At 38.1% G+C, this 25,501-nt stretch overlaps 1 protein-coding gene across 3 annotated transcripts; it reads left to right on the forward strand.

Annotated features, from left to right (window-relative positions):
- The first annotated feature begins 13,193 nt into the window (after positions 1-13,193).
- Positions 13,194-25,258, forward strand: LOC147320586 (rho GTPase-activating protein 42-like). Of its 3 annotated transcripts, XM_086308688.1 has the most exons (8): positions 13,194-13,784; positions 16,376-16,471; positions 16,566-16,627; positions 20,757-20,828; positions 22,465-22,578; positions 22,681-22,861; positions 23,013-23,094; positions 23,327-25,258. In XM_086308688.1, exons 1-5 carry the CDS (start codon positions 13,631-13,633, stop codon positions 22,525-22,527), a joined length of 447 nt encoding a protein of 148 aa, XP_086164814.1. In that variant the 5' UTR covers positions 13,194-13,630; the 3' UTR covers positions 22,528-22,578; positions 22,681-22,861; positions 23,013-23,094; positions 23,327-25,258. The 3 variants fall into 3 exon arrangements, with proteins under 3 accessions (XP_086164814.1, XP_086164813.1, XP_086164815.1); XM_086308687.1 differs by having other exon boundaries at positions 22,465-22,861; XM_086308689.1 differs by lacking the exon at positions 22,465-22,578 and having other exon boundaries at positions 13,196-13,784.
- The last annotated feature ends 243 nt before the right edge of the window (positions 25,259-25,501 follow it).

The following is a 25,501-nucleotide window of genomic DNA, read 5'->3' on the forward strand; positions in this document are numbered from 1 at the left end:
CCGCATATCATTCGGTAAGTGTTAATCTTCCTCTCTAACTACATTTTTGCATTTTCCTTTTTACCATTCTGTCAATCCTTTCATTTAAAAAAATAAATAAGTATCACAATGGTTTGTAACAGGTACAATACACCATCCATCCATCCATTCGCCTCCACTTATCCTTTTCTCAGGCTCGCGCGGTGCGCTGGAGCCTATCCCACGTACAATACACTTTAAAAAATATATAAGCTCCACTTTTAACTCCCGTAAAGGTTTATACATTACATGTCTACATCACCTATCATGGCCTCATCGGGTATCTCATATCATCTTGTTATTGTTATGTTATGCTCCTTTGATATTTTGCTAGTTTGCGTGTTTTAAAACTCTTTTTGTTTTTCTTTATATTTTTAGACCCAGATGTGTTAACCTGATCCCTGCGAAACACCAGCTCTGCGTGGATTTTGACCGCGAGTGACCGGATGTTGTTTCCGGCCTGAGGTTGCCTGAAATGCCGTGAGGCTCGTTTGAAAGATTGCGCCCGAGACCAACTCCGCCTCCAAGGCATGCCTACCTTTAGCTGCCACCAGTGAGATATCAGAGCCGGGCTCCACATATCCAATCAGGAGCACGAGCAAGACAGCTTTTGCAGACTCTCCAGAAATATACAAGTCCTTACCAACTGCTCTGCAACCCAGTGTTTCTGGTCCCCTCACTAACATCGCTTTTTGAGATATTTTTTATGAACCACCAAAAAAGCAATTTTACCCCACAGACTGGGTCTGAGGGCAGCAGCGGGGACAAATGATTGTAATGAAGCGACGGACATTTCATGGCTGGTCTTGCATAATCGTGAGTTATTATGTCATATGGTGATAAGTACATAGTTTTGCAAGAGGCATACAAGCACTGTGGAAAAAGTAATCATAAAACTGTTTTTGTGAACACCCTACGTTATGCTTTAAAAAATGTGATACATGTAATGTGATCATCAAAGAACATGATTTTTAAAAAAAAAAAAAAAAACTTTTATTCTTATGCTTTTAAAGTATGTCAGATTATCTTAAAACACTTATTTGTATGTTATAATGTTTTTCTTACACCATGTGTAATTTTTATAGACACCTTATTCATTGTATCAATGTGTAATTATGTATCTTTGATAAATAAATAAAATATTTAATCTTGTATTTGTGTACTTTCTGGTGATTCAATAAAAAATAGTCACATATCGCTCTGATAAACACAGATGGCTGAAAGAAATGTTTGATGGAACAAAGGAAACAAGTGTCTTGCTGCTAAACTTTTAAGTCACCATGGTTTAAATGAGAAAGTCTGTATGTAAAACAAGAAAAACTCCATATCAGTGATATCTACAAAGGTGTACTCATTTCTTTGTAATGGTACTTTACTGTTCCAATGAAACAAAAAGAAAATCTCATTTTTAAAGTACATTTTTCGGCCATCCTGACCTATTTTCAGGGGCAAGAATGTTGATGTTAGACTGTGTTTTAAATCAGGTTGTGATCTTAAACTAACTATCACAGCACTGATTTCAGTTGTAATCTCAATTAGAATCCCAATTTGGCTTTTCTCCAGTCAGTGTTATGGTGAAATTTAACTTGTTCTTTTGTGTAATTGCACATGGCCCAGCAAAGGACCCCTTAGTAAGCTGTACAGCATAAGTTTTCAATTCACTTTTGTCAGAAAACTTCACAGTATGAGAAGTTACAGCACAGTTTCTCCAAACGTGTGGTTCTTTTTCAGCCAGCGTGCTTTTAGAGCATCTACATTAGCTCATGTAGTAAAAGTACAATCAGTAAGTGTACTTTAACATTTGAGATTCCGAGTCACTCTTGCTTAGATCATGTGAACTATATCATGAACCTTTTTTTGTATAATGCATCAAACGTGTTCAAATCAGTTTAGTTAAAATAAATTGAAAATAATCTAGAGACAAGCAACTCCTTTTTAGCTTCTGTTATGTATTTACCTCTCACACCTTAATCTAGATGTTAGTGTTCTCAGAGTTAACATGTCTCATGTTGCCATGTTGTATTTCTAATACCCAGCCTCAGTGTTCGCCCTGTTGACCCTCAAATCCAAACACCAATGATCTAGATATTCACAACATTCATAAGGAGATTCTTAAGGTCTTAAGTTTTGTTGTTTTTATGTTTTACAAAAAAAAACTTCACATTTTTTATATTTTTAAACGAAAGTGACATGCAAGGATATTTTTCTTTAGTGATGTTGCTTCAGCAATCTCAAATACTAATTATTCTGGGAATTTTTATGGTCAAACTATGTGATTTTCCAAATGTGTGTGTGTGGAGTAAAATGACCTTGTTCTTATGATGTTGTCACCGTGAATCATTTAGGATTAACAACACAAATTGTATCGATAGCAGAAACAGTCTTATAACTTATAATTCTCACACGTTACCGCTAGTTTTACAAACGCAGTCTTCTTCAGCTCTGTTTATGTAGCTTTTATGAAACTGATTTTCCATAGTACAAGTAGAATTTAATTTTTCTTTGCTCTCCAGTATAAATGCAATAATTTGCAGGCTTTTTACTGAAACTCTCACAATGCAACACTCAATGCTCAGAGCTTCATATATCAACAGCTCTGAAAATATCTTCTTTTTTAAAGTAATGTAGGACAGGATCTCTCACTCTCTGTGTCTCAAAAAAACCCAACTAAACTGGCAATCACCACTAAACAAATGAAAGTAGTTTATGGCTTTTTTATCAGCTGCATTTCTTTCATTTATGTATTGATCCCATTGTTTATTGGTAATGCTTTTAGGTCACTGTTTTAGCATGTCTGCCTCACACTCCATTTAAACAGTTTAACAGATAGTGGGGTCTGGTAAGGAAGTTGGGGGGAAGCAGACAACTCCACAGGAAGAGTCTTTTTGTCTTTTCTCCACTGTAAAAGATAGCAAGGCAGTGTGAAACTTTCTTTGCGGGAAAGACAAAACTGAGAGCCATGCTAGGCTCAGTGAGAGACTCTGCTCACCCTCTGCCCCAGCGATGGCAGTCCCTCACCAAGCTTGATTTCTGTTCTTTGTCTTGATTAAAGAATGTTAGCTACCGCTCATCGCTTGTCTGCAGGCTTTATTAAATGGAAAACTTCCACAACAACCTCTAAACAGTGGTTTATGGCTTTTTGTCACCTGCAACACCATGTAACACTTGGATGTTAGATTCTTTTACCAGTCAGTGTTGTTAGCCCCAACCCCCAGGCTCCAGCTGTCTGAGCTCTAACCCTGGCTGCCAAATGTCCCCCTGAGGCCTTTGTGCCTTTTACCACCAGACTAAGTTTGTAGTCCTATCTACTAATATTATTTTATTTTTTTTATTATAGCACAAGGTTCAGTTAGGTTACTACTTTGACTTCCTCAATTTGAGCACATTTCTGACCCGATACTTTATCAAGCTTTTACTCGAGTGTTTTTGACACTAGCAGCTGTACTTCTACTTAAGTGAAAATTGCCTGCAATTTTGCCACCTCAGTTGCCACTTTTCTGGAGTTTGTACACTTTTTATATTGAAACGTTCAACGTTTTACGTGTTATCCTTGATCACAGTTCTAAACAAGTTAACTTTCTTCACTTCAAAGTAACCCAAAAAAGAAACTATATGTCCAGTTCTCTTTACTCCAAACCTGGTTTAAGGCTATGCTGTTGTTGTGATATGGCCATACAAATAATATTAAGTTTAATTAATCTTTTAAAAAAATGGCTGCTTCATGGCTACCTGTTCAGAGAATTTGCAGACTTTTATGGAAACTGTCACAATGTAACACTCTCACTGTCAAAACATGGTTGATCCATGTTTCTATGAACACTGATTAATATATCAACAGCTCTGAAAATCCTTTTTTTTTTAAGTAAAGCAGAACAGGATCTCTGTATCTCTAAAAATCCCAACAAAACTGGCAATCACCTCTAAACAAATGGAAGTAGTTTATGGATCTTTATCACCTGCAACACCATGTAACACCTAGATGTTAGACTCTTTTACCATCACATTTGCAAGGGTTTATGTGTTATCCTTGATCACAGTTCTAAATAAGTTAACTTTCTTGACATAAAAGTAGCCCAAAGAAGACAAATATATGTCCAGTTCTTTTTTACTCCAAACCTACTGATCGGAAAACATTATGTGATGCTGGAAGTTTTCATCCTATCCATCTGCAAAACAAGTTTACCTGTAAGCCAACACATTAGACGTAAGCAAATTTGTGAAATTCCTGAACAATGTGCTTTGTGGAGTAGCAGTAGTACTAGAACTAGTACTAGTAGTCCTAGTATTCTGCAGCAACCAGGCTTCAAGAGTGATCACTCTTCTGGCTTTCAAATGGTGAAAACATGTCACAGTCTTAACCGCAAATCAGAAATGTTGGTAAATTTAAAAAGGAATTTAAACGTCAGCTTTGACATAGACACAGACTTTATTAATGCCACACTCAGGAAATTCACATGTTACACATGATTTAGCTCACGTGCTAAAACCCCAGAGCAATAACCACATCAGCATCATTAGCCTGAGTGTTGATCCTCCAGGTGAGTGAGTGGAGTTGAGTGTGTGTGTGTGTATGTGTGAGTGTGTGTGTGTGTGTGTGTGTGTGTGTGTGTGTGTGTGTGTGTGTGTGTGTGTGTGTGTGTGTGTGTGTGTGTGTGTGTGATCAGAGGTGAAGCTGCTTTCTGCAAAGTCTCATCAACAACCAGGAAGAGTCTAAAAGCACTAAATATGAAACAGACCATTTACCATACCCAACACTGAGCTCCTGCACAGTCAGATGGAGTGAAACATAATGTCCCAGTGGTGTTCTGTTGGATTTAGCAGGTGAGCATTGTTGCCAGTCAAAACCTTTTTTTGGAAACTCTTTACAAGAATCAATGTAATTATTTGTTTTACTTGAATCAAATGTATTGGTTTATATACCTGAAATAAAACTTTTTTTTGGAAACCCGTTACATCAAATAAAACTTTCTTGGAAAAGCATTGCAAGAATCAATCGAGTTATTTGTTTTACCCCATTCAAATCTATTGGTTTCATTACATCAAATTAAATAATTTTGGAAACCCGTTACATCAAATAAAACTTTCTTGGAAAAACTTTACAAGAATCAATGTAATTATTTGTTTTACTTGAATCAAATGTAATGGTTTATATACCTGAAATAAAACTTTTTTGGAAACCCTGTACATGAAGTAAAAGGTTTTTGATCTTGTAAGTTCTGGCTTTAATATTTTCAGCTGATAAAGTGAACTTCATACAAACTCTGTGTTAGAAAAATCAAACTGTGTCTCGTGCGGGTGTATTGTGACTGCTCCATCACAATGTATAATTTGACTTGTGAGGTACACACAACAAGGCCAACAAGAAAAAGTGAATTAGAGATTCATTACAAAATACAAAAAATAAATAGTGCACAAATTTAAAACAAGCAAAACACCTATGCAAGAGTAACTACTAATGATTTACAAATACTTGTCATATACAACCAATACACTCAGAGAATTTTACCATATCAGTATAAAGCTCTCTGTAATTCCTGGACAGTTCGTGAAATAATTTAAAATTAAATCTGCACTTCAGTTAACTATTCTTTTTTAACAACAGGTTTATGTCTTAGATCTACGGATACAGCTAAAACACTCTGCTTGTATAATGCTGTATTCTCTCCCAGCTTATCCTTTTCTCACAACAGGGTGATTCCCAAAGTACGAGTCAATAAAACAATCACTCTAAAAACCAGAACAGAAAGATAAAGTTGCAAAATAAAAGATTAAGGATTGTGTTTTTATAGCATGTAGTAAACTATCCCCTTTTTCTAACACAGAGTTTGTATGAAGTTCACTTTATCAGCTGAAAATATTAAAGCCAGAACTTACAAGATCAAAAACCTTTTACTTCATGTACAGGGTTTCCAAAAAAGTTTTATTTCAGGTATATAAACCAATACATTTGATTCAAGTAAAACAAATAATTACATTGATTCTTGTAAAGAGTTTCCAAAAAAAGGTTTTGACTGGCAACAACGCTCACCTGCTAAATCCAACAGAACACCACTGGGACATTATGTTTCACTCCATCTGACTGTGCAGGAGCTCAGTGTTGGGTATGGTAAATGGTCTGTTTCATATTTAGTGCTTTTAGACTCTTCCTGGTTGTTGATGAGACTTTGCAGAAAGCAGCTTCACCTCTGATCACACACACACACACACACACACACACACACACACACACACACACACACACACACACACACACACACTCACACACACACACACACACACTCAACTCCACTCACTCACCTGGAGGATCAACACTCAGGCTAATGATGCTGATGTGGTTATTGCTCTGGGGTTTTAGCACGTGAGCTAAATCATGTGTAACATGTGAATTTCCTGAGTGTGGCATTAATAAAGTCTGTGTCTATGTCAAAGCTGACGTTTAAATTCCTTTTTAAATTTACCAACATTTCTGATTTGCGGTTAAGACTGTGACATGTTTTCACCATTTGAAAGCCAGAAGAGTGATCACTCTTGAAGCCTGGTTGCTGCAGAATACTAGGACTACTAGTACTAGTTCTAGTACTACTGCTACTCCACAAAGCACATTGTTCAGGAATTTCACAAATTTGCTTACGTCTAATGTGTTGGCTTACAGGTAAACTTGTTTTGCAGATGGATAGGATGAAAACTTCCAGCATCACATAATGTTTTCCGATCAGTAGGTTTGGAGTAAAAAAGAACTGGACATATATTTGTCTTCTTTGGGCTACTTTTATGTCAAGAAAGTTAACTTATTTAGAACTGTGATCAAGGATAACACATAAACCCTTGCAAATGTGATGGTAAAAGAGTCTAACATCTAGGTGTTACATGGTGTTGCAGGTGATAAAGATCCATAAACTACTTCCATTTGTTTAGAGGTGATTGCCAGTTTTGTTGGGATTTTTAGAGATACAGAGATCCTGTTCTGCTTTACTTAAAAAAAAAAGGATTTTCAGAGCTGTTGATATATTAATCAGTGTTCATAGAAACATGGATCAACCATGTTTTGACAGTGAGAGTGTTACATTGTGACAGTTTCCATAAAAGTCTGCAAATTCTCTGAACAGGTAGCCATGAAGCAGCCATTTTTTTAAAAGATTAATTAAACTTAATATTATTTGTATGGCCATATCACAACAACAGCATAGCCTTAAACCAGGTTTGGAGTAAAGAGAACTGGACATATAGTTTCTTTTTTGGGTTACTTTGAAGTGAAGAAAGTTAACTTGTTTAGAACTGTGATCAAGGATAACACGTAAAACGTTGAACGTTTCAATATAAAAAGTGTACAAACTCCAGAAAAGTGGCAACTGAGGTGGCAAAATTGCAGGCAATTTTCACTTAAGTAGAAGTACAGCTGCTAGTGTCAAAAACACTCGAGTAAAAGCTTGATAAAGTATCGGGTCAGAAATGTGCTCAAATTGAGGAAGTCAAAGTAGTAACCTAACTGAACCTTGTGCTATAATAAAAAAAATAAAATAATATTAGTAGATAGGACTACAAACTTAGTCTGGTGGTAAAAGGCACAAAGGCCTCAGGGGGACATTTGGCAGCCAGGGTTAGAGCTCAGACAGCTGGAGCCTGGGGGTTGGGGCTAACAACACTGACTGGTAAAAGAATCTAACATCCAAGTGTTACATGGTGTTGCAGGTGACAAAAAGCCATAAACCACTGTTTAGAGGTTGTTGTGGAAGTTTTCCATTTAATAAAGCCTGCAGACAAGCGATGAGCGGTAGCTAACATTCTTTAATCAAGACAAAGAACAGAAATCAAGCTTGGTGAGGGACTGCCATCGCTGGGGCAGAGGGTGAGCAGAGTCTCTCACTGAGCCTAGCATGGCTCTCAGTTTTGTCTTTCCCGCAAAGAAAGTTTCACACTGCCTTGCTATCTTTTACAGTGGAGAAAAGACAAAAAGACTCTTCCTGTGGAGTTGTCTGCTTCCCCCCAACTTCCTTACCAGACCCCACTATCTGTTAAACTGTTTAAATGGAGTGTGAGGCAGACATGCTAAAACAGTGACCTAAAAGCATTACCAATAAACAATGGGATCAATACATAAATGAAAGAAATGCAGCTGATAAAAAAGCCATAAACTACTTTCATTTGTTTAGTGGTGATTGCCAGTTTAGTTGGGTTTTTTTGAGACACAGAGAGTGAGAGATCCTGTCCTACATTACTTTAAAAAAGAAGATATTTTCAGAGCTGTTGATATATGAAGCTCTGAGCATTGAGTGTTGCATTGTGAGAGTTTCAGTAAAAAGCCTGCAAATTATTGCATTTATACTGGAGAGCAAAGAAAAATTAAATTCTACTTGTACTATGGAAAATCAGTTTCATAAAAGCTACATAAACAGAGCTGAAGAAGACTGCGTTTGTAAAACTAGCGGTAACGTGTGAGAATTATAAGTTATAAGACTGTTTCTGCTATCGATACAATTTGTGTTGTTAATCCTAAATGATTCACGGTGACAACATCATAAGAACAAGGTCATTTTACTCCACACACACACATTTGGAAAATCACATAGTTTGACCATAAAAATTCCCAGAATAATTAGTATTTGAGATTGCTGAAGCAACATCACTAAAGAAAAATATCCTTGCATGTCACTTTCGTTTAAAAATATAAAAAATGTGAAGTTTTTTTTTGTAAAACATAAAAACAACAAAACTTAAGACCTTAAGAATCTCCTTATGAATGTTGTGAATATCTAGATCATTGGTGTTTGGATTTGAGGGTCAACAGGGCGAACACTGAGGCTGGGTATTAGAAATACAACATGGCAACATGAGACATGTTAACTCTGAGAACACTAACATCTAGATTAAGGTGTGAGAGGTAAATACATAACAGAAGCTAAAAAGGAGTTGCTTGTCTCTAGATTAGTTAAAATAAATTGAAAATAAACTGATTTGAACACGTTTGATGCATTATACAAAAAAAGGTTCATGATATAGTTCACATGATCTAAGCAAGAGTGACTCGGAATCTCAAATGTTAAAGTACACTTACTGATTGTACTTTTACTACATGAGCTAATGTAGATGCTCTAAAAGCACGCTGGCTGAAAAAGAACCACACGTTTGGAGAAACTGTGCTGTAACTTCTCATACTGTGAAGTTTTCTGACAAAAGTGAATTGAAAACTTATGCTGTACAGTTTACTAAGGGGTCCTTTGCTGGGCCATGTGCAATTACACAAAAGAACAAGTTAAATTTCACCATAACACTGACTGGAGAAAAGCCAAATTGGGATTCTAATTGAGATTACAACTGAAATCAGTGCTGTGATAGTTAGTTTAAGATCACAACCTGATTTAAAACACAGTCTAACATCAACATTCTTGCCCCTGAAAATAGGTCAGGATGGCCGAAAAATGTACTTTAAAAATGAGATTTTCCTTTTGTTTCATTGGAACAGTAAAGTACCATTACAAAGAAATGAGTACACCTTTGTAGATATCACTGATATGGAGTTTTTCATGTTTTACATACAGACTTTCTCATTTAAACCATGGTGACTTAAAAGTTTAGCAGCAAGACACTTGTTTCCTTTGTTCCATCAAACATTTCTTTCAGCCATCTGTGTTTATCAGAGCGATATGTGACTATTTTTTATTGAATCACCAGAAAGTACACAAATACAAGATTAAATATTTTATTTATTTATCAAAGATACATAATTACACATTGATACAATGAATAAGGTGTCTATAAAAATTACACATGGTGTAAGAAAAACATTATAACATACAAATAAGTGTTTTAAGATAATCTGACATACTTTAAAAGCATAAGAATAAAAGTTTTTTTTTTTTTTTTTTTAAATCATGTTCTTTGATGATCACATTACATGTATCACATTTTTTAAAGCATAACGTAGGGTGTTCACAAAAACAGTTTTATGATTACTTTTTCCACAGTGCTTGTATGCCTCTTGCAAAACTATGTACTTATCACCATATGACATAATAACTCACGATTATGCAAGACCAGCCATGAAATGTCCGTCGCTTCATTACAATCATTTGTCCCCGCTGCTGCCCTCAGACCCAGTCTGTGGGGTAAAATTGCTTTTTTGGTGGTTCATAAAAAATATCTCAAAAAGCGATGTTAGTGAGGGGACCAGAAACACTGGGTTGCAGAGCAGTTGGTAAGGACTTGTATATTTCTGGAGAGTCTGCAAAAGCTGTCTTGCTCGTGCTCCTGATTGGATATGTGGAGCCCGGCTCTGATATCTCACTGGTGGCAGCTAAAGGTAGGCATGCCTTGGAGGCGGAGTTGGTCTCGGGCGCAATCTTTCAAACGAGCCTCACGGCATTTCAGGCAACCTCAGGCCGGAAACAACATCCGGTCACTCGCGGTCAAAATCCACGCAGAGCTGGTGTTTCGCAGGGATCAGGTTAACACATCTGGGTCTAAAAATATAAAGAAAAACAAAAAGAGTTTTAAAACACGCAAACTAGCAAAATATCAAAGGAGCATAACATAACAATAACAAGATGATATGAGATACCCGATGAGGCCATGATAGGTGATGTAGACATGTAATGTATAAACCTTTACGGGAGTTAAAAGTGGAGCTTATATATTTTTTAAAGTGTATTGTACGTGGGATAGGCTCCAGCGCACCGCGCGAGCCTGAGAAAAGGATAAGTGGAGGCGAATGGATGGATGGATGGTGTATTGTACCTGTTACAAACCATTGTGATACTTATTTATTTTTTTAAATGAAAGGATTGACAGAATGGTAAAAAGGAAAATGCAAAAATGTAGTTAGAGAGGAAGATTAACACTTACCGAATGATATGCGGATAAGGAAAGAGACGCAAGTTGCTGTTGAAATCGGCCGCTCCCTATGCGAACTCGCAAGCAGTCTGAGCGGCGCCAGTTGTTGATACGTCTGAAGTCAGATGTCTTCTGGGGGTTCGAAGATAGTCTTAACATCAGCGGGAGATCGTAAAATCAGACCTGGAGCGGATTGGCTAACCGGGGTGCGAAGGGAGCGGTGCAAGGGTTATGTGATTGGCAGCGGGGCGCAGTAAGGCGGAGTTGGTCTAAGGGGGGAATTTTCAAACGAGGTAAGCAGCGCATTCGGGACCAGAGCGGGGAGCGAACAAGCAGGAAAAAATTGTGCTCTGGAAGCTGTTGCGGGTCGGTGCGATTATGAGCGAGGTAGAACTTAGACTCTGCGTAGAATTTTAGAGGTAGCTAGCAAGAGGCAAGTTTTTGAAGAAAAAAGAGTAAGGAGCTTTCCCAATGTTTTTGGATTATAGCGCTTTTTTTTGGGGAATAGAGGGGTAGCTAACAAGTTATTCTAGGGGTTTTGGAGAAATCGCGGAGAAATTTTTAAAAGGAGTTTTGGCTTTGTTTGGCTGAGCATGAAGGGAGCCGCGGGGCGCTGAATTTGAGAAAAAAGACTAAGGATTTTTTCAGGATTTTCCCTGTTATCGAATATAAGGTTTTGGGAATAGAGGGGGTACCCTAACAAGTTATTGTAGGGTTTTGGAGAAATCGCGGAGGGTTTTTTAAGGAGTTTTCCCTGCTTATGTATCTAAGGAGGGTTAGGGGATCGCGAGTATGAGTTTTATTCTAAATCTACAAATGCATATAAATCTAAATAAAGTTTTCCCCCAAGGCATGCAGCATGTGTTTGTGGCCATACTGAACGTTACAAAAGCACAAGTTTAACTAAACAATTTTAATATGGTTTAATACATTTTTAAACACATGAGCACGGAGCCCGAGAGAGCACGGTCCGGAGACACGGGCGCGCCCCCGCGCGCCCAGACACACAGCCTCGGGCGCGCGCGGGCGCGCGCACACACACTGACCCGCCACCAGATGGCGTTTTTTGAGCATAAAAAAATAAATAAATTTTTTAATTGCTTAAAGAAATAAAAGAATGCTATTTTTGATATATAAGAAACTTTCTAAATAATCAATTATATTTTTATGAATATCATATTTTTATGAATATCATATTTTTATGAATATCATATTTTTATGAATATCATATTTTTATTATTTAATTACTTCCTACTTCCGGAGCTCATGAATAATTTAATTAGGGGATAATTTAATTACTTCCGGACTTCCGGAGCTCATGAATAATTAATGAGCTCCGGAAGTAACCTGTCACTTTTTTTGACGAAAGGGGTATAATATCACTCTCTTGTGTGTGTGTTTGAGTCAGATATAGCACATTTTTAACCCATTGCTCAGTACGAGTAACATGTCCATGTCATTCTCCCTTATAGTCACTGCACTTTGTCCCACATTTATTTGGTCCTACGTTTATTTGGATCTGGTCACATTAGTTGTCATGCATTGGGGGTACTGAAATACAGTAGGACGTGTTCTCCTGGAGTCTACCACTGGGATGTTAACAGTGGATTGGTTTCTAGGTCCTATTGGCTGCCTGGGACCTCCATAGATCAGGTGTGCTCTGGATTCTCAGTGGGCTTGTTTTGTTGGGGAAAGTAGCTTAATACCTTTGTTGAGCAGTTTTTGTGGTCTGGTTTTCATCCACTTGTAGAGGCTGCTGTTACTGGGGAGTGTAACTGCGATGGGATGCATGACTGGTCTGCAACAATGTCCAGGTGGGTTGGTAAGTGTCAAAACACCACCCAGTGCCAGCACCCAAAGTATCCCAGATGAACACTGCATTGTAACAGGCAATCAGTGTTAGTTACCCTGTAGTTATGTAGTTAATGAGGTGGCTCATCGATGTACAGTACATCTAGGCGTCTCTAGTTGTCTGTGAGGAAAACGGGGTTTAAAAAAAAGAGAAAAAAAGAGAAAAACGGCAGGGTACTTTTTAATCCTTTAACACATCAGCTGACATACTCAGTTCCTTGTAACGCTTTCACTTCACCCGGAATATACTGACAATTAGCGCTGAAATGAAACAGATTTTCAGGACTTTAATTTGAGCTGTTGTGTTATTTAAGTATTTATTCATAGGAAAATAATTTATTTAAAAATTTTCTCGAGTATTTTCTATTATTAAAATTATTGTTGTTGTTGCTGCCGCTGGTGTTCATATTGTTAAAAACCTGTGGATCACAGAGTTATCGGCCCATTTGTATTCTTTGCCAAGTTTTCCACCAATTTCAGCACGCGCCAGCAGGAGTCTCCCGTTCCCATAGTAACAAGACTAGGATCCGTCCGTAGACAAAGTTAGCCAGTCTTTGCCGACTTCTTTCTTTGGTGCGACCAACATTAAGCCCTGTTAGTTACTCTGCACGGCCGTACGTCCGCTTTGCTTCACCTAATAAGTAAATAAGAAGTCAGCGCGACGCCTTATATGAAAGTAGCGACAGTAAGAAGGCTGCATGGAGCTCGTTGTATAGCTTAGCCAAGCCTTCTCTATCAGAGACTCTGTTGTGTTCTTGTGTCCGGAAGTTCTGCTGGGAAAAAAGTAAGAAAGGCATGAAAAAGAGTAGCTGGAGGAAATTTCTGAGAAATTTGCTCGGAGCACACTGAAACACCGTTTGGTGTCTCGCCGAGGAGGCAGAGAAGGCGTCGTGCTGTTGTTCTCTCGTAATTAGCGGCGTGTATTAATCTAGCGATGGGTCTGCCGACGCTGGAGTTCAGTGATTCTTTCCTGGACAGCCCGGATTTCAGAGAGCGGCTGCAGTGCCATGAAATAGAGTTGGAGCGAACCAACAGGTTCATAAAAGACCTCATCAAAGATGGAAACATGCTCATATCTGCCCTTAAAAGTAAGTACGCGCTGATTAATAGCTGATTCTTGGGAGCGAATGTGCTTTACAGTTTGCAGTGATTTATGCAACCTGATCCAAAGGGAAGTCCTCTGGGTATCATTCCAAACAGAACCACTGTAGGGACTTGAACCTTGAGTGTCTAATTTTTCATTTGTGTGTGTAGTATGAGCAGGACAGTTTGGAAGGTAGTTACAGTGTTATGCACAGTGTAGGTCTGTGATATACACAGCAGCTATTGCGCGAGTTAATAATTAATAATATTTGTTCACCTTAATTTGTTGATGTAGGTCACCTTTACAATATTGTAGTCTGCTGTTACATACAGGTTTTAACTAGCAGAAAGCAGCAAACAGCTGACAACTGCCTTGAGGGCCCAAAACAGCAGGACCACCGCCTAACCTCCACCCACCAAGCTACTATTGGGTGTTACCTGATTTCGGCTAGATTACTGAAAATATATAAAAAGACCATGTCCACATTAACTATATCAGTGATGTTTTTGATTTTTTTTTTCTATAAACAGTGGGTATTTTTTTTAAAAGTGGCAGACGAATGTTAATTTAGCTTGTTTTGCTTGGGTATTAGTACTAAACCTAAAGGCACTAAACTCTCAATTTCTTTAAAACAGAGGAAAACTGGAAATATTCACATTTTTGCACATATGAATCTTTATTATTATCACATTTGGGGTTTTTCCTGAATACAATTTTTTTTAAACGCCAGCCCCAGAATACCTTGTATTTATTAAATGGTTGGAAATAACTGGAACACGCAAATGCTATGCAAAGAAAGTCTTAAAGAAGGTTGCTCAGTCTCATGGCATTCACCATCAAATAACCTTACATAGTACAGGTCAGCCCCCAAAGATCGCGTTAATGACTGTGTGTTTATTAATTTTGACACCTTCATTTGACAGTATAAAGGCACATGGCTGGGTTACTGACTGGGTGCCATATTCTTGTCCTGATGACAGCTTTCAAACAGCATATACCTCCTTGTTGTTTGTAGTGTTTGATTAAGGTGGGGGGGTGGGGTTTTTGGCTCACCTGTTGGCTGAGGTCATCACCTGCCGCTGCCAGCTGTATACACACAAGGTCAAAACAAGGCAGAGGTTTGTCAGAAAACCTTTCCTACTTCCGAACTGGATGAAGAAGAACATGAAGTCTAAAGAGGCTGAAGCTTCAATTTTATTGTTTGATCACCACATTTCAGCTTGCAGCTTTCACCAGGGTGAAGCAATAATACCACAAGTGTTGCTGGAGTTTTAACCTCTGTTAAAAGAAGCATGACCAGACTTCAAAAACAGTAAATATAGGACAAGAAGTATGCTTGTGAGGGACAATGTGGGACATATTACCAATGCTGAGAGTAAATCAGTGAAAGAGAGATATATTTTATTTGAATGTTTTCCAAATCTCTTGCTAAGTAAATATGTGTACTTTTTCGCATTAGATGTCTTACTCTCATGCATCCTCTCTCTCTTAAAAAAAAAAATCCCAGCAGCCTTTAAAACTGTTGTTAACTGTTCAGAGGATGATTTCTCTGATAATAATCTAGGTTTTAGTTCATCCATGAAATGGCACATCTCATTTTGAGCTGAAAAAAAAAACCTCTTGAGAATCACCTACCACTAGTTTTACACAGTTATTAAGGGTTTTCGAGTCTTTATTGTAGTTGTATATTTTATTGTGTTTATACTTCACAAAAGTCTCCAATGTTTGTGTTATTGTGGTGATTTCCACATGTTAACTTCAGGAGAACCTTGATGAAATGATGTCTTTTGGTTCAGCCTCTAAGTAAAAAGCCATACTTTGGAAAAAGTGTGTGCCTAACAGTGTTGAATTGTAAGATTGAGGGAACACGAGGGGGTCACCTTAAACACACAAGGTGTTTGACTGCTCTGTGACCACACAGATGTGAAATAACCTGAAAACCAGTCAAAAGCAAGTTATTTGACACCAAACAAACCCTCATCAGAATAAGCACATTAAGCACATTTTTCTGCACGAATGCAGTCTAGGACATAAACAGTCCTGGACACCAAATCGAGTGCAGAATGAAGTGGTTGTTTTGTTGTTTTCATACATTCAACCTGAACAAAGTTTTTGCAGTAATCTGGTGTACACTGATAGAAATATAAATGACAGTTTAATGGTTTTATTACCAGTTTGCAGTGGAGTGGTATGATTAAGATGTTTTCTCAGCGGCTGCCCTGCACAACAATCTCAGGGTGTGTTAATGACAGAATGCAGCCAAGTATTTTGTGTGCCTTAGAGAATAAACTGTGGTATTAAACTCTATTATTGGAGTGTTGTTTGGACACGTAAACACACAGGAGATTGTTGCAGGGTGTGGCACTTCATTTACATCACACTTGAAGAGACTTGTAGGAAAATATATTAATGGTTTATTACAGGATGGAATAAGTGATTTTTCCCTGCAACCTGTAGAACAAAGGGAGCATTTCAGGTGGCCGCTGATGGCAACTTGTGCAAAAAGCTAAACAGGCTAAGTTAAAGATGTTACCCGTAATCCAGCTGTTAACAATGCTTTAGTTGACGTAATGAACTTCTACCTGTCTTCCTCAGGTCTTTCTCTTGCTGTACAGCGATTCTCACAGTCTCTGCAGGAGTTTCAGTTTGAATGCATTGGAGATGCAGAGACTGATGATGAGGTCAATATAGGTGAGACAGAAATGCCACTTTTTACACAAGCTTGCACAATATTTAAGATATGCAAAGCCTTTTACAGCAGTGGGATGTGTTATTTATTTTGCAGCCCAGTCTTTAAAGGAGTTCTCTCAGCTCTTAAGCACCATGGAAGAGGAGAGAAAACGTCTGGTAAGAAAATGTGTGATTGTATTTGAGTGTGGGTGCGTAGAAATACAGACTTGGTAGCAGTTTGATACATTGATAACTAACTGTAGGATGTTTGTTCTTGTAGATATTTATACCTGTCATCTTTCTCTGGCTGACTATGCTCATCTCTTAAAAAAATTAACCAAACTTCTATCACCAAAGTCTAAACCAACCAGAAATGTGTCCGCACTCTATGTCTCCTGTTGAGCAGCAGAAAGCAGCAAGTGCATCCCATCTTTAAGCACCTGTAATTTTTTTTTTAATAGTAAGAATTTGAAAATACTGTGGCAGCATGAAAGGGAAAAAATACCACTTGAATCTGAGGCTTCCTTCAGGTCTGCAGAACTTTATCACGAGCCGAGCTGAAACCATCTCACTGTACATTACCTTACTAACTACTATACACTGACCAAAAAAGGAGTAAATATTAAAAATAGGATCACCAGGAGGCTAGAAAGCAATTTCAAATGAATGCTAATGATCAACCCAATATGTGACTGTAAATGTGTTCACAACTTTTTCACCAGCCCAAGTGGACAAAAAAAAAACATGTTTATTCACCATTACTGATTAAGATTTAAGTCATTAGTTACTAGGGCTGCTCGATTATGGCAAAAATGATAATCACGATTATTTTCACTGAAATTGAGATCTCGATTATTTGACGATATTTATTTAACCCTTTAAGACCTACCATAGAACTAAGTCCGCCAGAGCTTATATTATTTTTTTACATGTTGTAGTGCCATTTGTGGGAGCATTTCAAGTTGCTATACAACTGATATGGCCCATATTTTAATAATATGTATGCATTAAGTCCATAGTAACTACATTAATTGCAAAAAAGTGCAATAAACTACAAAAAAATTGAAAATAGTTTTTGTTTTGTTTTTTACATATATTTCTACTTGGAGAAATTTAAGAGGTTTATCCCTTAAAACTTTAAATACAAAAAAGTTGCAAAAAATAGTTTACAACAACAGGAAATTTATTTTGAGTGTCTTCATAGTTTTATTTTTGAGATACACCAATTTTTATATACACTGCAGAAAAAACAAAAAAACAATCCTATGATGCAAATTTGCAAAGAAAACAGCAGGTGCATCAAAATAAACTATTTCCAGCAGTGCAATTTGAGTTCTAAGCATCTCAGAAACTATTCAGAAAAGTCAAACATGACCAGTATAGGTTTTTAAGGCCTACAAGTAAAAAACTACATTTCCGCGAAAATGACGTCACTTCCAGTTTCGGCCAGGAAATGGCGGACATGCGATAGTTCGCGCTGATGTCTGTTTCACTGTGGGAAGTGTTACTAACAGCTGATCGGATCGGCAAAGCATGTTTCTGGAATATTATGTTTTTGTTCCTGCAAGCGCTTTTTATGCAATTTTTGCAAAGCTATATGTGGAAGGAAACCGTGACCGAGGACAAGCTGATGGCATAAGATGTAAGTACAACTCCTCCGGTTTCATATACAAAACAAATTATTGCGCTAGCTTACACGGTTCAGGTTCTACAGGGATTTAAAAATCGTTACACAAAACGGAGCGTGCTGCTCTGACCGGATTTAAAGGGTTAACAATGACTTTAAAAAATAATATAAAATAGTGTGCAACACCACTGAAGTTTTTTTTAACCTCTCTTTTCAACCAACGGCAGTCAGTCTCCTCTCCAAATAACTTCTGCTTAGCTTTCCGAGCTTCCCTCGGGTCCTCTTAATCAGCGGTCTCCAACCTTTTTTGCGCCACGGACCAGTTTATGCCCGACAATACTTTTTACGGACCGGCCTTTAAGGTGTCGCGGATAAATGAGGGAGGGGCTAATAATCGGCTCAGTCATTTTTAAGGATCGTTGAAAGCCCAGATCGTAATCGTGATTAAAATTCGATTAATTGAGCAGCCCTATTAGTTACTATGTACAGGATTTCTGTTTAAAAGCTGAACTCATTCTTAGCCACTGTCACTTCCTCGAGCTCCTACTTCAGTCCAGTTCCCACAAGTCTGATTCACACCTTCTTTTTTTTTAGTGAATACGTTTTACCGACAGCACTTTGTGCACCATGGCAATTTGGGAAATGTCTTTGACTCAGAGAACCTCCATCAGTCAGAGGTCTTTGTTTCAGGGTGACTCGAGTCTGGCACAGTCTGTGTGAAGGCAAACCTGTGCGCATGTGCAATGTATGTGCATAGTATGCAACCTCATGTGTGTGTCTTTGTGGTTGTGAGCACGGTCTGGTTACAGAGGCACCATGTGGAACCTATTCTGCCAATTCCCCTGTGAGCGTGAGCACAGCCCCAGTGCCTGGGAAAGTCCATATAAGGGTCCTGTGTGTGTGTGTTTGACTGCCCATTTCTCTTTGTGAGTGTGTATGTGTGTGCACGCATTTCGATTGCATGCTTTTCCACTTAATGTGGCACTACTCCAACCCTTCTAACAACATCATTATTATCATTATTATGTTTAAGGGAAATTCCAGCAAATGAGTTCCTCTGAAATACCTACCCGTCCAACCTGAAAAGACCATTATTGTGACCTGACAATGGACTTCAGTCTCTTAGATTCCACTTTCATCCAGCTGAATGTAATAAGAAACCAGATCTCTTTTGGGGTATTAGGGCAGCACGAAAGTCAAAGTGAAAGTGGAGTCATGATGTGGGAGTGGGGGTATATTTATAGTCTGATGCTTAAATCAACTGAGACAGAACAAAGTAAGATTTGACCGACATTTGCAATATATAGACTCCTGACTAAAGAGGGCAGAGACCTAATGTAAACACCAGAGTCCTCAGTTCTGATAACCCCTCTGTACCACAGCCTCTCACTCACAAGTTTCTCATACATACTGCAGCAACTCAACCAGCAGAAATGTTACAGCGGTTTTACTGTAATTTTTCTGATGAAACAGGCCAGTGTTGGCCAATATTTTGTGAAATACTTTGCATCAGAGCTCTTTGGTTTGCAGTATTTCAATGACTACTGGCAAAAAAACAGTTTTATGTCTAGTGTTTTTAAATAGAGTGATGTGCAAAAGTCTTGAGCCACCCCTCATGTCTTTATCTTTTTCTAGGACAACAGGAATACATTGTATAAAGCAAAAAAAAAAAAAAAAAAGGGCATTTCTGACAAACCTTATAGTCAAAATTGGATATCACCACCGAGCAACTTTATTCTTCAACAAGACCTGAACTCTCTTTGGCAAGCTTTCTTTCTTCAAGTAGTCTTCAGGAACAATTCTACAGGCTTCTCGAAGGACAATCAGATTTTTTCTTTTTATCCTTTGGATGTTGGCTGCCTTTTGTTCCATTCTAATCTCACACTGTTGTTGTTGATGTTGAAGTCCAGGTTCAACATTATTGTGGGGAGGCCAATCCATGACTAATAGTGTTTCATTGTGTGTTTTCTATCCAGGTATGCAGTTTGTTTGGGATAATTGTCATTTTGCAAATGGTCAGATACAAAGACTGGATAGCAAATGTGTGAAAAAGGAGCCGATGTCAAAAGAAAAGCTTTAAAAGACCTTCAGAAAGTCTGGCTTTGGCACAATATAAAGGAATGTGAGATGGCTTGAGGCTTTGGCAGAGTACTGTATGTGCCAAGCATGACGAAATCATAACTAAATGTTTGTGCTGGGTGTTACTGTGATGTTTGAACAGCTCTTCAAGGTGATGAAGCTTAAGCTTTGTTTTTTTTTTTGTTATGTCAGCAGCAGGTAAAGTGTAGGCATTAAAAGGTGTTTGATTATTCAGATCATTTGCTTTGCTCAAATATACATACCTTTCTCAATAATTTCCATTTAAATAGTTTACAATTGACAAGGTAAATAGAGTAAATCTCAACCAGAAATTTGCTTTTATACAACAATTTGGTGAAGTTTTCGATAGATTGTCTTGTTAGCATATTGATTTGAAATATTTTGAATTAAATTTTCCTGTTTTAAGGTAAAACTCTCAGAATAATAAAAGGCAAGCCTCTGCTGACCAGTTGATAAAAGCTATTTTGAGTGAGACGCTAAAGCCCTCATGGGAGCTGTTGCTTTATTTATGTTGCTTGTCTCGATATTTACTCGATATGACACACTGAGCTGACTGCATTTTCTGTTTTCATCTCTTAGATCCAAAATGCTGATGATGTTTTGATCTCACCACTCGAGAAGTTTCGGAAGGAACAGATTGGAGCTGTAAAGGTATACCTCCTCTTCTTATAGTCGAAGGGTCACTGCTGAGTAGATTATGAACATGGATGTTGCTTTCATTTGGTATGCAGCACTCTGGGTGGTGATCAGACAGATCACTCTGCTTCTTTCTGGTCCCGCTCGGGTTGTTAGTCAGCGATCAGAGAATCCAATTTGTCGACATAAATGATGGATCACAGTCCAGTGTCAGCAACAAGGTCATGGGAACGGACGCTGGGAGGGCAAGAAAAGGAGCACGTCACAGACAGAGGGATGGTTGAACTCAGACAGACAGTGTAAACAAAAAATGAGTTTGGTGTCTGGTTTCAGCAGCTGTCTCGAGTTGTATAATCCAGTTTTATCTATTTTTTGGTTTCCTCTTTTCTTTTTCAGTGAAAAATAAGGATGTAGATAGCAGCATCACGTGGTCGATTACTAGTCCTGAAAATGAAATCAAAGCTCACTTCTTTGTATTACTGGAAGTAACTCCTCAGCCTGAAATGTTGCAGGTGTTTGCGTGAGAAATGCCAGTAGTCACTTCTCAGAGAATAGAGATACACGTGTGGCATTGAGAGCTACAGCTGTTTTTGTAAAAGAGATGTTATCGTAACTATTTTTAGTGTGTCTCTTCCAAAAAATGTGCTACTGAAACTCACAGTTCCAGCAGGATAAACTCAAAACTTTAGTGACTGCCTAACTTTTATCTGTAGAATAAAACAAATTACATAAGAAGTTAGGACGATGTGAGAAATTGAAACAAAAAATGGAACGCAGTGATTTGCAAATATAACCAGTTAAAGCTGCTCAACAGCCCCATATTTTTTTATTTCATAATGTCCAAATGTTTTCAGCTGCTGAAAGGTCTGGACTGCAAGACTTTTCTACTGTGAAGCCATACTGGTTGAGTAGTTGGCATTGTCTTGCTGAAATATCCAAGGCCTTCACTGAAAAGACAATCTGGGAGCACAAGTTGCTGTAAAACCTTCAGCATTGACGGCCCCTTTTAAGATGTGTAAGCTGTTAATTTCACAGGCACTGACGCACCCCAGGAGATTCAAACTTTTGAGCTGAGCACTGATAACAAACCAGATAAAGGTGTGTCTCCGCTTTAGTCTGACCACAGAGCAGTTTTCTGCTTTGCCTCAGTCCATTTCAAATAAGCGTTAGCCCAGAGAAGATGGTGGTGTTTCTGGAATATGTTCATATATAGCTTCTACTTTGTATGATAAAGTTTTAGCCTGTGGTGTCAAGAGAAAAAGTTTAAATATAATTACAAAAGACTGATTTTTAAAAAAAGGAGATGTGGGGGCCCACCGTAACCCTTTGTGTACGGTTTGTCAGAAAGTCCTTAATCCATAGACAGGTGGAATATGGGACTCCTAGGGTTAACAGCTTGCACACCAGCTGTGAGGAAGGATGGTGTTAAAGGCAGAGCTAAAGTCAATAAAGAGGAGGCGTGTGTAGCTCCCCTGGTGCTCCAGGTGCGACAGGGTAGCATGGAGAGATGTAGATGATGAGATATTTTAAAGCCTCGATTATACACGGACCACTGGAGACCCAACGACTGAGTAATCATTCCAGTTATACTTCTTTAAACTGCACTGCCTACGCGCATATGTAGTTGGTGCATTGTAATTGAAATTCACAGACACCCAAGAAGATTCGCAGATGTGGAAAGTATAAAACCCACTTAAGTCTGAACAACACTTAAGTCTGGTGAAAAAGCGGCAAGAGACGAGAAATACGCTCAGTGGGGAAAAGGGTAAATGTGCATGATCATTTCAAATATCACAGTTTATGTGATTATATCCACATAAAAAATTATAAAAGTGGTTCAATGGTTTATGTTAAAATGTATGTATAGGTTGGCACAGAGCCAGATGCATCAGCAGAAACTTGAGGACGCGCTGCACGAAGCCAGAAGCCACTGGCACGTCACCATGACGATGAGGATCTTGACCGCATGTTGAGAGAACAGGAAAGAGAAGGCGATCCTATGGCTGCAATGCTCAGGCGTAAAAAGGACCGTGGCACAAAAACACAAGGTGTTTAACATTATATATGTTTTATTTTATTTATGACTTTATTTTATTTCACCAGGTCAATCCTTGTAAGAAGCTTTTAAATAGCAGCAGTTTTGTTTTTGCTACTGTTTGTATTTTTATTTATTTGTATGTTTGTTTTGATTTTTTGTAGAGAAACCTCGATATAAAGGCCCTGCTCCACCTCCAAACCGGTTCAATATTCCACCGGGGTACCGCTGGGACGGAGTTGACAGGTAGAGTTTGTGCATCGGTGACAGAGGAAAACTGTTGAGGACAGAACTGTAGTTTAATATTGAATGTTTTTAATACACACATCAGTTTGTCATTTTGCACATTAATGGTAAAGAAATTGTGATCATTTTTTTCCACGTCTATATTAAATTTGCGCCTAATTGAATGGATTGTCTTTGGCCTTTTAGCTTGTCGTATCATAATTAATAGGGTTATTTTATTTGTGTCTTGCAGGTCAAATGGTTTTGAACAGAAACGCTACCAGAGGATGGCAGATAAAAAGGCTGTGCAGGAAGCGGCCTATAAATGGAGTGTGGAGGATATGTAAAGGCTTTCAGAAAATGATGAATCTGGAGCAGAGCTAAAGAGCACACCTTCTCAACCTTTATGTATAATTTTTATGCTGTTAGAACAACAAGACTAGATGCATCTACGCAGCAAAAGTTCTTTTTTAAATAAACTACATAGAAGAATTTGTTTCACCTTTCCAAACCCTTTTGATACTGTACCATGTGTATCAGATGGAACTGTACAGAAAAATGAAGTGAAGCATGTTCACAATTTTTGTAAGAAGTTATTCACCGTGGAGCAGAAGCTGTTGTGGTTTCAGTGTTTTATTAAAGAATGTTTTTGTAATGCATTGTCCCAAGAGTGTTCAGGCACCTGGATCTTGGATAGCATTTGACATTCAGTCTTTTTAGATAATTTTATACACTTACCACCCATTTTATTAGGCAACAGTAACTCAAATAACCGCTTGTTACAACCAACATATTTTGGTCCTGGACATAGAAATAGAGACATGTCCCTCATGACTCCAAAATGAAACGTAGTGCACAGCAACCAAATGCTGAAAGAGAGTGTCCACAGCTGACTGTCGATGGTGTGGTATAGCTGTGAGGGTTTTGTGTACAAGATAAATGCACATTTGAGAGTTCTGTGGTGTAGCTAAAAAAGACTGACCTACAGAGATGTGAAAAAAGCGGCATTCAAATAAGCCATTCCTTGCCATATTAATCAGGGAGTACATACACTGACAGGCTGCTGTGACTCTCACAGTGAGGGAATCAGGTTGGGCTCTAATATTTTTTCTAGCAATGTCCGATTCAGTCTAACATCTGTAAAAGTTTTAAGGCACTTTCCACCAGCACTGTCAAAAAGAATTATGGAAGAATGATTTGTAGAATCAAGGAATCGGTGTCCTGGTTGCACATGCTAGACCAATGGCTTAATAACACAACAATGCTATTGCCTTTAATCTGTCACTATCTATGCTATTGATTATGGTGTAATTATATAAAAAATAATAATTTTAAAGTGACAGTATTGTGCAATGAATAAAAAGTTTTATTTATAAACTTTTTATTTTTATAAAAAGTATTATTTATTATTAATAATAATTAACCTTACTTCATACTTGCAAATTTGTCGACTGATGCTATAATTAATCTACGTTATCTATTTTTAATTTAAGTTTTAAGTTGGTCTAAGTATCTTAGCACAGCGGAACTCTAGTATCCTTAGTCGGGCGAGTAGGGGGACTTTAAAATGTGACACACTGGACCCCGTTTCATTACGGAATGTTTTTGTTGATGCACTTGGAAGAGTGAATAGATTCAGCGGTACTGGTGTGGTTTAACGCGTAATTGGCGACTAATGCAGAGAAATATTAGCCCTGAAAACTGTTTGTAAAGCCCGCCAGTCTCCTGTGTAGTGATGGCCAAATGAAGCTTTCCGAAGCACTGAAGCTTGTATTGAAAAACGGTTCATTACTCGAAGCTTTTCAACACAGTCCTCTCCGGTGACATCTGGTGGTGAAAATTTTGAAGAGCAGCTTGAATCTGCAAAATAAAACGGACTGCTCAATTATCACTGCTCACTCAAGAGTGGAGTTCTCTCTGATATTGGGCCACCGTTCCGTTGCTTTGAACATGTAATTGGTTTTGTTTTCTCGATTGGGGGGCTGAAAAAAATGTAATGCGTATTTGCGTAATACATTTTGATCAATAAACTTTCCCTATTTAAACATGCACTATGGTGGCCTTTCTTTGCTCATAACTCCTTGATGTTGGTAAATACAATAAGTGAGCAATATATATAATATACATATGATAATGCACAGCACATTATGGAGTATGCCCCTGCTGTGAAGTCCTGCCTCCATCTACTTGTCGTTTAATCAGCTGGACAGGTTCATACAAAATATTAGATTAGGCCAATTCCTATACATATTTTTGACCTAGGGGTGGGATTGATTGTGAACTGGAAAGGGAAAATGCTTAGGAAGCTGAGTAGGGCTGCATCGTCACTGATTTGTAGAATCATTTTGATTCGATACAGGATCCGATTCAATTTGATTGGAATCTGGAAAGTTTTGCCTCAGTCAGAAATATTACAAGTCTGATCATT

This window comes from Aulonocara sp. 'chitande type north' Nkhata Bay, linkage group LG10 (genome assembly GCF_057382095.1).
Source record: "Aulonocara sp. 'chitande type north' Nkhata Bay isolate Kocher_YH1m ecotype deep benthic linkage group LG10, A_spYH_male_GT1.1, whole genome shotgun sequence".
NCBI classification, from domain to species: domain Eukaryota; kingdom Metazoa; phylum Chordata; class Actinopteri; order Cichliformes; family Cichlidae; genus Aulonocara; species Aulonocara sp. 'chitande type north' Nkhata Bay.